Source organism: Poecilia formosa, unplaced genomic scaffold, assembly GCF_000485575.1.
Source record: "Poecilia formosa unplaced genomic scaffold, Poecilia_formosa-5.1.2 Scaffold209, whole genome shotgun sequence".
NCBI classification, from domain to species: Eukaryota; Metazoa; Chordata; class Actinopteri; order Cyprinodontiformes; family Poeciliidae; genus Poecilia; species Poecilia formosa.
The window spans coordinates 491,534-504,952 of NW_006800148.1; the positions used below are offsets into that span (position 1 = coordinate 491,534).

A 13,419-nucleotide genomic window follows, 5' to 3' on the forward strand; every position below is an offset into this window, starting at 1 on the left:
TGCAGTTTTATGAAATAAACTAATTTCAATACAGCTGAAAAAACACTTTTTATTGACAAAACGTTTTTTTTCACTAAGCAAATTGTTTTTCTTAATTTAAGTTGCACATTTATGAAGAAAGGAAAAGCATCTAGGCTATGAACACAGAAAAATAATTCTGTTTTCCTTTCGTTTATCTCCAAGTTTTCCAAAAATAAATTAAATTTGTGTTGTTTTAAATCGCATGCGGCCGTCTCTGCTGTGTTTTATCCAGTTATTACGGCCTGTCTGTGTGGTTCCCCGACATGATCAAACACCTGCAGTACGAGGAGTATGAGACCAAGGTGAAGGTGAGCAGCTTATCCTAATAGAAAACTGGTTTACTTGTATTCTTCACATGTTTTCATTATCTCCTGACCAAATGACCCAAAATCTGAGTAAATCACAGAATCCTGCAGCAGCTTTCAGGTTTACTTTGAATATGAATTATATAACTACGGTGGCCCTGAAGTGCAAACCGCATCAACAAAAGATCTTAATAAATGACAGCAGGCTGTAAAACCAATGAGTTACGACATTCACTGAACGTACTGCATGCACAAATACATGATAAAACCAAACACGATAAATATCATAAACCTAACAGAGAACAGATGTTTAGTTTACAGAAGCTTCTTGGTGGGAAGAGGAAGTTCCTGCTGCAGTGAAGACCTAAAATATAAACTTGTTTTAAAGAAACCTCTGCACAGACTGATGTTGTTTTCTTTCAGACGTTCCACAGAGAACGAGTGGTGGACGTCAGATTCGACTTTCCCTTGAAGAACCAGATCCACAAAGAGGGAGAATACAAACGGGACACGTAAGTCAGAGGCAGAGAGGAAGTCCTTCATTTGGTTTTATGTCTCCCTTCAGAGCTGCACTTTTTATTTATTTAAAAATAAAATGAAATATTGTGTGTTCAGTTTACTTTTTATTTAGCAGCTAAAAACAACAGTGTTTGACATTTACGTTTTGTGGCCCCTATAGTTCTGTACACTTGGCATTTTTTGGCCCCCATGCCAAAAGTTTGTACACCCCTGACTTATATTATTGGATTAATTCATGTCTGCAAGAATATTTTTCAGTTTTTCAGGTGAACTGCTGAACTTTTGTTTGGTAAAAAGAAAAGTAGTTTAAACATTTTTATTCCAGGTTGTAATGTTAAGATGTCGCGTTAATGCGAGGTCAGTTTCAGAGTGTTAAATGGGTTTTCCTTGAAAAAGTCGAGAAACACTGGTGTACAGAGATGATGTGATTAAATGCTGGTTAAGGTTAGGAACACATGGATTAATCAGTTACTAATTGAGTGGAAGTCAGATTATCCTGTGATAATTTACGCTGTTTTTGACACGTCGTCGCCTCGGTTGACTGGGAAAAGTTTCATATCTAAAATGTCTTGAAAGCAAATTTCAGTCTGTTGTTTCTGCTCTGTTTTTGCTTCCTGTTTGATTTGAAACATTCATGACTCATTCATATTTTTACAGTGAACTTTGACCTTTTCTGTAATGTTTGTTTGGACCAAAGGATCAGAGACTTTGCAGATATACAGTACGTACCACTGCTGTATATCATGAAACTTCTATGCTTCCAGCAGAATGCCACAGACCGAATGGGCCCTTTACTGGGATTACAGCAGAACTTCCAGTAACCCACCATTCCCAGCCCAACATGCTGCTGGAACATGAGACATGTTGGCGTTTCCACGCTGGGCCCGTTCGTTCATTCTGCAGCAATAGAAGTGGATGGTGGCCTTTCTCAACCTGCGTTACGCTCTCCACTCGTGTTCTTTGGGATTCATAAAACGCTACTTACTGTAGTTAAGACTATTTTTTATTATGTTTAGGAGCAAAAAAGGTAAAAATAAAGACGTACATCTTTATTTTTTATTGTTTCTTGACTTTACAATCGTTGCTAAAAGGGCCAGTTATTTTACAACAGAGTATTATGACTATGCTAAGAAAATAAAAAGAATAAAATTCCAAGACTAAAGTGATAAAATTACAAGAATAAGATCATAATATTACGAGGATAAACTTCTAAGAGTATAAAGACATAATATTTTGAGAATAACATCACAATAATATGAAAATAAAGTCATAATATTATACAAAAATAAAGTCTGGTACTATTACAAAAACAAAGTGATAATACTTCGACTTTCTTCTCAAAATATTATGACTTTATTCTCATATTATTTTAGCTTTATTCGTGTTTTTATTCTCGTGATATGACTTTATTCTTGGAATTTTATTACTTTATTTTTATTTGATTTTTTCTTAGTATTGCCCTAATACTGTCATATTTTTAAATGAGAAATTGAATATCTAAAATATGAAGTAAGATAATCCAGATCTGACTTTTACTAATGTTTCCTGATCTGTTGGGTGATTTGAGTGGGTAAGGAAAAGAAATGAGGAATTCAGTATTTCAGAACCTTTTTTGATTTGTCAGCCTTGCTTAAGACGACAGCCGCTAAATCTCTCATATGTTGGATTAGCTAATCTCATGTTGGTGGAGCTAATTTTTTAGTTTTTCTCTTTAGCTTTTAACATTTATTGCACTTAATTGTTCTGGCTAAATACTGAAGCGCTGATTTACTTCATTGTGTTGCAAACTTTCAGCTGAGTGAAGTTTGACGTCTGCGTTGTAGTTTTGTAGTTAGATGTTTATATTCTTGCTCTTATTTTGAAGAGGGTGACGTTCTGTTTCCTTAAACAACAAAACTCTTCCACTCTGGCTCCCGAAGGCTTTGTTTCTCCTGAGATCCCAAAAGCAGGAGTCGGAGCTGTGCACTGAGAAAGGCCCTGTGTCTGTCTGCTGCTGTGTGTCCCATCCCATCCTCATAGGTTCATCGGCATCGAGATGAAATCAGTGAGGTTCGAAGACTCCCTGTTCGATAACTGCACCTTTGAGGACATCCGGTCCACGAACACGGTGTTCGAGAACTGCACCATCCTCTCCACCGTCTTCTACAACACAGGTGGGTCAGCGGCTGGTTGGAGGTGGAGCTGCTCGCTGCTGAGGAATATTTACCAGGTTCTTCTTAGATCCAATTAATGAATATACTCTCTCCATATTGAACTCTATAAATATAGTAGAATATATTCTAGATAGTGTCAGGCTGAGTTCTTTGAGTTGTGATTTATCCGTAAGTTATATAGATGTTTTCATTTAGAGTCTAATTAAATGGACACATTTCTGATAAATAAAGATGTGCCGTTTGTGAAGTTAAGAGAGGCAGAAATTCAGAGCAATAATTTGGTTTATTTATATTTCACCTGTAATAACAGAAGAAGTGGGAGCTCATTTTCAAACTGATATTTTCACCATGTTATTCATTTAATTATAAATGTCACAGTTTCAAACTAAATATTTAATTATCAAACTAATTACTTAGCTTCAAGCAAAACAAATAATTTGCAAGCTGCATGTTTTATTTGAAGCTTAAATATTTAACTCAAAACTAATTATTTAATTTCAAACTAAATATTTTGCTCTAAACTAAATATTTAGTAAGCAAACAAGTTAAATATTTTGGTAAAAACTAATTGTTTATTTAGCAACTTAATATTTAGTTAGAAACTAGAAATTTAGCTGCAAACTAATTATCTAGTCAGCAAGCAAGATATTTAACATGAGGCTAAATATTTTTGCCAAAAATTAATTATTTGGTTAGCAAGCCAAATATTTAGCCTCAATCTAAAGCTAAATATTTAGTTTGAAGCTGACTGTTTAGCTTCAAACTAAATCTGTAAATAGGAACTTGAATGATCTGCAAACTAGTTGTAAACAATAAACCTTATTTACGTCTCACTTTAATGTTGTTTCTTATTTAATAGAAACACCACAATTGAGAAATTGTTTTTTATACATTAGTGGAATATAGACAAAGATTCATAAACATTTGTAATGAAGACGTAGCTACTAAGAGGCTGAGTTTGTTCCCCTGAACCTCCTTCCTCTCTGCAGACCTGTGGGAGGAGAAGTTCATCGACTGCCGGATGGAGAACACCACTTTCGAGCACAACAAACATGGCTGCCACCTGGATTCAGTGGAGGAGAACGACGTGTTAATCTACCTGGTCAGCTTCCTGGGCAGCCTGGCCGTGCTGCCGGGCAACATCATCTCTGCGCTGTTCGTGGAGAAGATCGGCCGGGTCAAGATCATAGGTGACGCCAGAAATCCACCGGATTGTCACTGAGGGTTCACAGATTACAGCTCTGTTAACCTCTGACCTCCTCAGGTGGCTCCATGCTCATTTCTGCCGGATGCTCCTTCTTCCTGTTCCTGAGCTTCAGCCAATCAGCAATCATCGCCTTGCAGTGCATGTTCTGCGCCGTCAGCGCCGCTGCGTGGAACGGGATCGAGGTGGTGACCGTGGAGCTCTACCCGACTTCGAAAAGGTAACTTCTTCTCTACATCTGAAGTATCGTAAAGCTAAAATACGTAACTTTTATAACAAATCTGTTTTTACTTATTTATTAAAACATGATATCGTCATGAGACAATCTGGGAAAAGATTGATCTCCTCCACCTCCTCCATGAGTTTCTATTGCCATCTGAAGAAATGCACAAAAGCAACCAATGAGAGCCAGAAGTCGAGTCTTAGCGTTGTCAATCAACCTCATGTACTCGCTGCTAAATGTGCTAATGGCAGAGAAACAACTTATCGTTACAGGAAAACAGTTTATTCGCCGTTGTCAGTGGCTATGCTCCTGACAACGTTAAATATATTTTGTGGCTGTTATTTAGCTTACAAACTAAATATTTAGTTAGTTAGTTAAATATCATGTCGTTAGGAGACAGATCATCTGTGAAAAGAGCAATCTCCTCCTCCATCTCCTCCCTGAGCTACAGAAAAAATGCACCAAAATAACCAATCAGAGCCAGGAGGAGGGTTTTAGCGCAGTAAATCACTTCATGTAGTCGCTGCTAAATGTGCTAATGGCGGTAAGAGTAGAAATACTTCATAGTAAAATTACTGAAGTAAAAGTAAAAACATACAGCTTAGGAAAAATAGTCCTGAAAGTAAATTTTTCAAAAAGGTTACTAAGTAAATGTAACTAGTTACTACCCAACTCTGACTGCAGTTCAGTGTTTTCGGTGTCGTTCTCTGGCAGTGCTACAGCGCCACCGATTGGCCCGGCAGATTTACTGCACCATTTCTGTCTTGTAGATGCACATTTCTTCTTAATTGTTTATAAAAACACGCTTGTTTCCATGTGAACGGGGCCTACGAGTCCTGCTGACCATCAGACTTGGTCCTGCAGCAGCTCGTATCGACCCGGTTGTGTTTCTGTCGCAGGGCGACGGCGTTCGGCGTGCTGAACGCGCTCTGTAAGCTGGCCGCCATCCTCGGCAGCTCCATCTTCGCCAGCTTCGTGGGGATCACCAAGGCCATCCCCATCCTCCTGTCCTTCGCCGCCCTGGTGTGCGGCGGCCTGGTGGCCCTCAAGCTGCCCGACACGAGGCAGAAAATCCTGCAGTGATTTCCGCCGCGGCGTCCGGAGGCAGGAGAGGCAAATCCGCTTCACGTCGGAAGCTGTCGGACTTCATGTTGCTCTCTGCAGAAGGCGAGAACAGAAACACCTCAGCTGTTCAGGTCCAACGCCAAGCGCTCGTTTCTTCATGTGAACCACATCCATCTGTACAGAGTGGAGGAAGGAGGAGTTTTTTGTTTTCAGCTCAGTCCATCACCCGGCGGTGGAGCTACTGATGACTGATCATGACTCGATCCATCCTCTACTTCCTGTCTGTCAGCAGCAGCTCCATGCATGAGGAGGAACTTCGCCTTCCAGCAGTTTCACAAACTTCCTGTTTGTATGTTGATGCTGTGAAGGATGCTTAAGTTTTCAACCCCTGAAGTTCAAAAGCTGCAGTTTCTAAAATCTAATTTACTCTAAAATCTGCCAACAGAGTAACTGTAAAATACTCCAGAAATTGCAGAAATATTTGAAATTAATTTCCAAAATTTTCTAGAAAAAAAACTTGGAAATATTTGAGCTTGAAAAATAAAAACAATTGCTAAAAAAAAAGCAGTTATTTAAAATAACCTCAAAAATTTGCTAGAAAACTTGAAAATTTCTGAGTTTCAAAAGTAGATTTTTTTTTCTTTCTTTCACTTTTGGAGCTCAGAAATGTCCAGGGTTTTCTAGAAATTATCTGAGATAACTGTCAGATACATTGATTATGTTTTGAAAACCAGAATAAAAAATGGGTAAATAAAAGTAAAACATCTTCCAGGAGGAGTGATTCCAGATCTTTGATTCCAGAACAGCGCTTACCAACCAGCTGGATTTAATCGTTTTTAATTGGAGTTTTAGTGATTTTTCTCAAATTATAAGGTTAATTTTAAAGTATTAATATCAAATTGAGCTGCTGCATCTTACAGATGGATTTTAACTCTCATCCCATGAAACTAACCGGAACTTCTGATCAAACAGCTGTTTTTCCGTGCCAGAGTCCAGCTGTGTGTGTCTTCCTGTCCCGTGTGTCCTGCATGAGAACCTCCGTCCTGACTGCTGGAACTTCTCAGAAAGACAAACCTATCTGTGTGTAACTTTTAACAGTTTCTGTGTGCTCGGAGTTTATTTTGTTTTCACCGTCTTGCTTGTTTTTTTCTTGTTTTCTACTGTCGTGCGTTGCCGCCATCTTTGTTTTTGGAATCGATCTGAATGTGGTTACAGTGCCATCTAGTGGACAAAATAGACAATCACATCCAGGACTGAGACATTTCTTTCATTTTTTTTTAAATCAAAATTTTCCATCGGCCTGTTACTTGTTTTTTGTGTCTTTTTGGGGGGGTTGACTCTGTGGCACACGTTTGTTGTTTTATTTATCTTGTTCGGTTCTGGTTGTGTAGGTGGCTGCATGTCTGTCTGGTGTTTTCTCTTGGCTCTGCGTTTTCACCATAATGTGTAAGTGTAACGTGGTCTAAATCTGAACTGTGTTTTTACTCAATAAAAAGGAGAGATGAGCACTGGGACACCAAACCACAACCCGGATCTCTTATTTTTGTTGTTCCTGATTCAGAACATAGGTTAGTCCGATGAAAAACTACGTAAAAGGTCGGCAATGTCCCGCTATTGTCGAAGAAACACAGTTTCGCAATTTCGGTCTTTACATTAAGTAAGAAACGCAATCACACGTGAATAAGTTCGTTCACTCGATTAGTCATTAAAAACACGCCCAACTACTTCCTGTTGTCTTCTTCTTCGTGGTTTTTCAAAAGTAATTGGTTGTTGATCATGTGACTCGCGTGATGCGAAAAAAGTGTTTCCGTCACAATTTTGGAAATAAACCAATTTAGATATAGTACAAAAAAAACACCTCAACCTAGGGAAAGATTATTTTTTATTTCGTATTTCCATTTAGATAATTTATTTTCAGTGTCAAACTGTGCATGGTCAGTGGAAATGCAGCTGCACTGCAAAACCCCAAATATGTTTGTCTAGTTTCTAGGGCAAATATCTTAGTACACTTGAAATAAGACAAAACTTAACTTTTAAGTTATTTTTCAGCAAGATATGGGAGGTTGTTTTTTAAGTCTGTAATTCCTTAATATTGATGAAAAAGTTTTAGTTCTACTGGTAGATTATTTCATTTATGGCAAAAATGTCTTATTATTGTAGTAATAAATCAATTGTTTAGTTTTGTTGTAGTGTAGCAAGCTGAAAACATTCATTAGGGTGTCAGTGCTTGAACTGCACCCGATGTCTTTACTTTACATGGTTGAATTTGTCTTCAGAAAGAAACCAAACAAAGTTATCTTTATTTTATAATTTATATCAACTCTAATAATACAAGTACAGTTACTTAATCAGTTAAAAACTTTATAATAATTCATATTTAATTGGTTTTCAACATTGTGTTGCTTTTCTGATGTCACTGTAAAGCAGGGAATAACAGACTCCAATTCAATTCAGTTAAATCCAGATCATTAACACAGTGCTGAAACACTTTTCAAAACAACCAGATTCAATTTACTGTATTTACAAGAATTTATACTACATAACGACTGGCTTTCCCTTTTGCCTTGGTTTTGAGAGGAATTGTTATTTGTTAAGCCTCCCTTTTGTTCTCTGAGGACATTTATTCTTTCCTTGTGATTCTGACCAACACATGTTCACCTTCAGGCTGCTCTTCATCATCACCACCTCCTTCCAGACTCACAGCGCCCAGTTAGCTCTGCTAGTTTCCAGTCTGGCTACTGAACCACTGCAGGATCTCCTGTTTGTTCCTCTGCACCCACTTGATGTTGGCCTCGGTCCGCTCCACGGCCTGATCCACTGCCAGCGCTGCAGAACCGAATCCTGCATCTTTGTGCTCCTCCTCAAAATCCAGCAACTATCAAAGGAACCACAGGACCTCAGACTTGAACACAGGTCAGACTCAAATTCAGATTATGGTAGAATATGAGATTATTTGGTAGAATATGAGATTTTTTGGGAGTTTTCACACACAAACATTTTCAGTTGCTGATGTTCGCTTTCACACTCAAACAATCCAAACCTTTTGAAAAATCTGTTCCCCCATCACCAAGAACCACTGAAAGAATCAACACCAAACCTCAGAGGAAGACAGTGAGCGCATCTTCCTTCTTCATGAAATGTAAACCAAAGTGGAGTGGCGTCAGATTGGAGGATTTCTCTTTTGTCTTTGGTGAAAGGCCACAAACCATTTCTCCTGCTAGCACTAGACTTGCACATTTGTTTTAGTTGTATTTACCCAGAATGCCATGTAATTTGCTTCCTGCTGTTAGAGAGGTTAATCACATATGCATTCAAATTCACATCAACTGAACCAAGGCCTAGGTTTTCAGGTGGACTAGAGTTTGTGTTTTTGGTCCGTATCAGAGTTTGATTGTGTATTCATAACTCCTCAAACGTAGCGGACTCTCTAGACAAACAGACTAGAGTTTGATTAGAGCAGAGTAAACAGGGCTGGTGTGAATGCACCCTTAAGGGCTGTGGGTGCCCCACATTGGGTGCCAATTTGTTAGGAATCAATCAGTGACAAAAATCCAATTACCACACAACACTCAAAATTTTGCGTGCCAAACTGGGAACTTTGTTAGCACAATTTTTAATGTGTACCGTTTCTTTGTTTCCTGTTTGATCTGTACAGAAGTACTCTGAAAGGCGCTTCTGAATAAAATCTACTATTATTATGATTCTTATTATCTGCACATGTTGCACATCTTCATCAAACAAACCACAGAAATCCCAACTTCTATTTGCAGCACATTTTCTACAGGCTCTTTTGTATTGTTGGACATGAAAACATTTTAGTCAATTCCAGCCAATCTATCTAGTCAAATTCAAAGTTTTCCAGACAACAAAACAACCACCTCTATCTTTCTTTTGATAAAACACATGCAGTAATTATTCACCTACAAGGTCAGACTTTGACTGCAGATCAGCTCAATCAGCTGTATTTGTTAGTAAAATCAAAATCACATACCTGTTGCAGCTCCTCAGGTGTGGAAAACCTCGCTGTGACGCCGCTGATCAGAGAAGCAAAGGAGAAAGAGCCCACACCATACCTGGCAAAATCCCCAAAAGATTTTAAAATCTTTACACTGCAAACAAACATCTCAGATTACTAAAGCGACGTCAGTGGGAGGTTTGTAAGAAGAAGAAACACTTTGACAAAAGACAGAACGGTTAAAATGGTTAAAAACACAAAACTCGTCGATCAAAAAAAACTTATATACATCAACAGGACTTAAAAGGTGAACAATAAATGAACAAATAGATACATAATTAAAAGTCAACACACCGTTTAAACTGAGTGGTTAAAACTACCGGCGGAGTTTGACACTCACTCTGTGAACATGTATTCCCAGTTCTTTGTGACAAACTGCCAGGTGAGATTTTGTCCCGCTCTGTTATTGGCTACGGCGGTGATGACGGCGGTGGCGTCCTGTTTCCGGATCTTTGCCGGGTCTAACGTGAACTCCAGATACCTGCAAGTCAGTTTGAAGTGGATGTGGATGAGTTCGTATCCTGTGAAAAAGTGACCGAGGATTTGGATAATCTCTTTTTCGCAGGTGAAACTGTATCGTGGATCCTCACCAGTTTACCTACAGTTAACAGATATAAACATCTAGATGGTTAAATTTATAGTTTTTATTAAAGGCCATAACATTGACTGTGGTATAAATAATGTTTAGTTGTTCATTTAAGGATCTGCATTTGCCTCTGTTGCAGTAGAGACTATTCTTCCTGAGGTTCACATCAGACATTACTATAAAGATCCTTTACAAATATTCATAAAAAGACATAAAGGTATTTCTGAAAACGCAAACAAAATTAAATTAAACATACAATTCAAATCACCTGCTTCAACAACTTGCAAGCATTTTGAAAAGACATGAGACAATAATACCTTAACACACAAACTATTTCAACCATATCATATGTTTTCCTACATGGTAAAATCTGTATTTATGCGGTAAAATCAGAAATGTTTTCTTTTTTTTTTACAATGTTAATTTTATTTTATTCTAATAAAAAAAAAAATCACACTAGTTTTTGCATTTTTAATTTAATTAATTTTATGGTCCGGTTTAAAGTTGCCAGTTTGGACACCAGGCTGGTTTCCGTTTGGTTTGGGCTGCTGGACCATCGGAGGCCTGAACCACCAGGCAGGGTCAGTGAAGGGCAGACTCACCTCTCCAGCAGCTGCATGTCGTTGCTGCAGGCCAGAGCCAACATGAGTTTATGGGCCTCGCTGGCCACCGTAGCGTCCTGAAACTGCGACCAGGTGAAGTTCCACTCAGCCTCTCCGCCGGCCGCCACGGCGCTGCAGTACACCACCGAGCGAAGGTTCGGGTGGATGCTGAAGGAAAGAACGCAGAGCTGCAGATTAGCTTCACTTGTTCATCAAAAAGATGGAGTTCCACATGGCACTGTACTCAGAATACACTTTTTTTTTTTTTACACACCACAAATCTGGAACAAACTTCCAGAAAACTGCAAAACGGCTGAAACACTGAGTTCCTTTAAATCCAGACTAAAAACCTGCCACCTGGTTAGAGCTGATTTTGATTGACAGTACATGAAACACTGACCAACATTTTGATGCGTTACGATGGAACTTGGAAAAATGAAATGATTACTGACTGTATTTGTGATTTTTATGATATAAAGCACTTTGAACTCCTTATTGCTGAAATATGCCATGTAAATAAACTTGATTGATTGATTTTTTTTTCCATAGGAGCAAAACAAAAACAGCAAGAAAAGACGCCATTTTAAGTAGAAAAAAACAAAAATTATAAAACACCAGAGACGGATCAAGGTATGAGCAACCTAAGACTACGTTAAGACAGCAGCTAAATGGGAACCAAGCCCAATTTATTTTTTCCCCATATGTAGGCTTGTCACAATAAGCAATAAATCCATTAATCGTGTTATAAATTAAAACAAGTTTAATAATTTCAGTTTGCATCATTTGTTTTTCTCTTTTCTGTCTTTCTACCAAAAACTGGATGATAAAAGTCTGCAGTCTCAACAAGCTCTCTTTTTTTGAAGGGCAATTTTGACTTAATAATTCATTTTATTTGTTATTTCAGTTCGTTTTGTTTATTTATTTTGGATATTTAAAATGTCCTCCAGTTTCAGTGTTAAAGGTTCATTAGAATTTAAAGGTTATTGATCTTTGAGAATGGGTTCTTTCATTATTATTATGCCATAACTTGAAAATGTTCTCAAAGCAGCAATATTATTGGTTATCGCAATAAATTCTGGGACAATTTATTGTCCGGCAAAGTTTGTTATTGTGACAGGACAGGTTGTTTCCAACTTTTTCACAGCATTTCGATCTTTTCATCCAAAACAAAATCCCATTTGTGCCTCTTTCATATGTGGAACTAATTCGGAAACTTATCGGCTAGTTTTAAAAGCGTCTGCAGTTTGAATGAAAAGATTTCACTTCGAGTTTCATGCGATCTTGGACCCGCTCTGACGAAGCTCATTTGCAATGACCTATTTTAGGTAAATATTTCATCCATATATCCCACCAGGTGTAGCATTTTATTTGCAGCAGATGAAGTTACTGTCATTAACTTTAATCAAATATCTTTGCTTAGTAAACATTTAATGCATTTTTTTTACACACTTCACTGTCCTGGTGAACTATATTTAGTGTTACTGGTGTATATTTGATAATTTATAGTTAAAGACATAATTTAACCTTAATCAGTAGTAAGCATCACTCTGGGCAATACTTTATCATAACATAAGTTGAAATAACATATTGATTATTTTTACCCTCCCTTCTCTGTAGGTTTTTCTTCAGCTCTTATTTTCACACATTGAAATAAACATGATGAAATGTTGCATTAATCAGACCCACGGGTTGCGTTCAGGGTCGTCCATCCACTGCCGGAACCACATGCGGACGAGGTTCTGGCACTCCGGTAGTCCGGTTTTGCAGGCTGTGCTGACTGCATTTACCTGATTGTACCTGCAGGGGGAGACAAAACCTATTAAAGCAAGACATTCTGCACACGAAGCAGCAACACTGACACAAAGCTGCCATGTGTGACCAAAGGGGGCGCTATAACCCATAAAGACGCAGATTTGTGTAATTTAAAGAATAGTTCTGTTTTTATGACAGTTTTAGTGCCACACAAAGAAAATTAAAAAAAAGAATAAAGTCATCATATTTTGAATTTATTCTCATACAACTTTATTGTCATAATATTATGATTTTATTCTTGTAATATAAGGACTTTATTCTCATAATTTAATTTGACTCACTGGTCAGTGTGCTTCTCGGGAACTTTGGTCCAGTTTGACGTTATATTCCTGAAGTAAAGGAAGAGTGGAGTCACCTGTTTCCTGAAGTATTCCTGATGAATCACAGAAACAGGAGAAGATTGAGGTTTACCTATTAAAAAGCTCATAGCATACAAACAGCTAACGTCTGAGAAGTCTTCACCTGCATGGGCTCATAGACTTCGGTTTGGTCCAGCATGAGGTAGAAGTAGTTCAGGTTGTTGAGTGCAGACTGCCAGGGCATGTACTCGGTTTCCTTGGACAGGTAGGAAGTCGTCCTGAGAGCCAGAGTGGTGGAGAGCAGCTGAGCTCTGCAGAGGACGGATATACATCCAAACTGGAGATGATTTGTGTTGCTTGGTGAACATGCTGAATTAGACCATAATGATCATGAATATCACACAGCTTTTCTGCCTCTCTGTCTTTAGGCTTGTCAACATGGATGTTGAAACCTCCCACAATTATTAAGCAGTCAGATTCAATGCATTTAATCAGGGCTTAAGTGGAACTGATTTTTTTTTAGTATTGATTTCTATGTGATCATATAATATTAACAAAACCAGTTTCATTATAAAGTTGTGATATATGGCTATATATATGGCTATATATATGGCT

At 38.0% G+C, this 13,419-nt stretch overlaps 2 protein-coding genes across 5 annotated transcripts in view; one reads left to right on the plus strand and one right to left on the minus strand.

Annotated features, from left to right (window-relative positions):
• Positions 1 to 5,998, plus strand: part of LOC103148649 (synaptic vesicle glycoprotein 2B-like) — a 32,206-nt gene extending 26,208 nt beyond the window's left edge. For all 4 annotated transcript variants that reach the window (XM_016679361.1, XM_016679362.1, XM_007567514.2 and 1 more), the window contains exons 10-15: positions 254 to 329; positions 750 to 838; positions 2,865 to 2,998; positions 3,988 to 4,188; positions 4,263 to 4,422; positions 5,325 to 5,998. In XM_016679361.1, the coding sequence (XP_016534847.1) occupies positions 254 to 329; positions 750 to 838; positions 2,865 to 2,998; positions 3,988 to 4,188; positions 4,263 to 4,422; positions 5,325 to 5,508 (844 nt within the window). In that variant the 3' untranslated portion in view covers positions 5,509 to 5,998. The remainder of the gene's footprint in view (positions 1 to 253; positions 330 to 749; positions 839 to 2,864; positions 2,999 to 3,987; positions 4,189 to 4,262; positions 4,423 to 5,324) is intronic.
• A 2,118-nt stretch (positions 5,999 to 8,116) lies between these two features.
• LOC103148651 (aminopeptidase N-like) overlaps positions 8,117 to 13,419 on the minus strand; it is a 14,930-nt gene continuing 9,627 nt past the window's right edge. Inside the window, exons 17-23 of the mRNA XM_007567520.2 lie at positions 12,968 to 13,115; positions 12,787 to 12,878; positions 12,380 to 12,490; positions 10,694 to 10,861; positions 9,846 to 9,986; positions 9,482 to 9,563; positions 8,117 to 8,365 (exon numbers count right to left, since the gene is read on the minus strand). Of these exons, the coding sequence (XP_007567582.1) occupies positions 8,210 to 8,365; positions 9,482 to 9,563; positions 9,846 to 9,986; positions 10,694 to 10,861; positions 12,380 to 12,490; positions 12,787 to 12,878; positions 12,968 to 13,115 (898 nt within the window). The 3' untranslated portion in view covers positions 8,117 to 8,209. The remainder of the gene's footprint in view (positions 8,366 to 9,481; positions 9,564 to 9,845; positions 9,987 to 10,693; positions 10,862 to 12,379; positions 12,491 to 12,786; positions 12,879 to 12,967; positions 13,116 to 13,419) is intronic.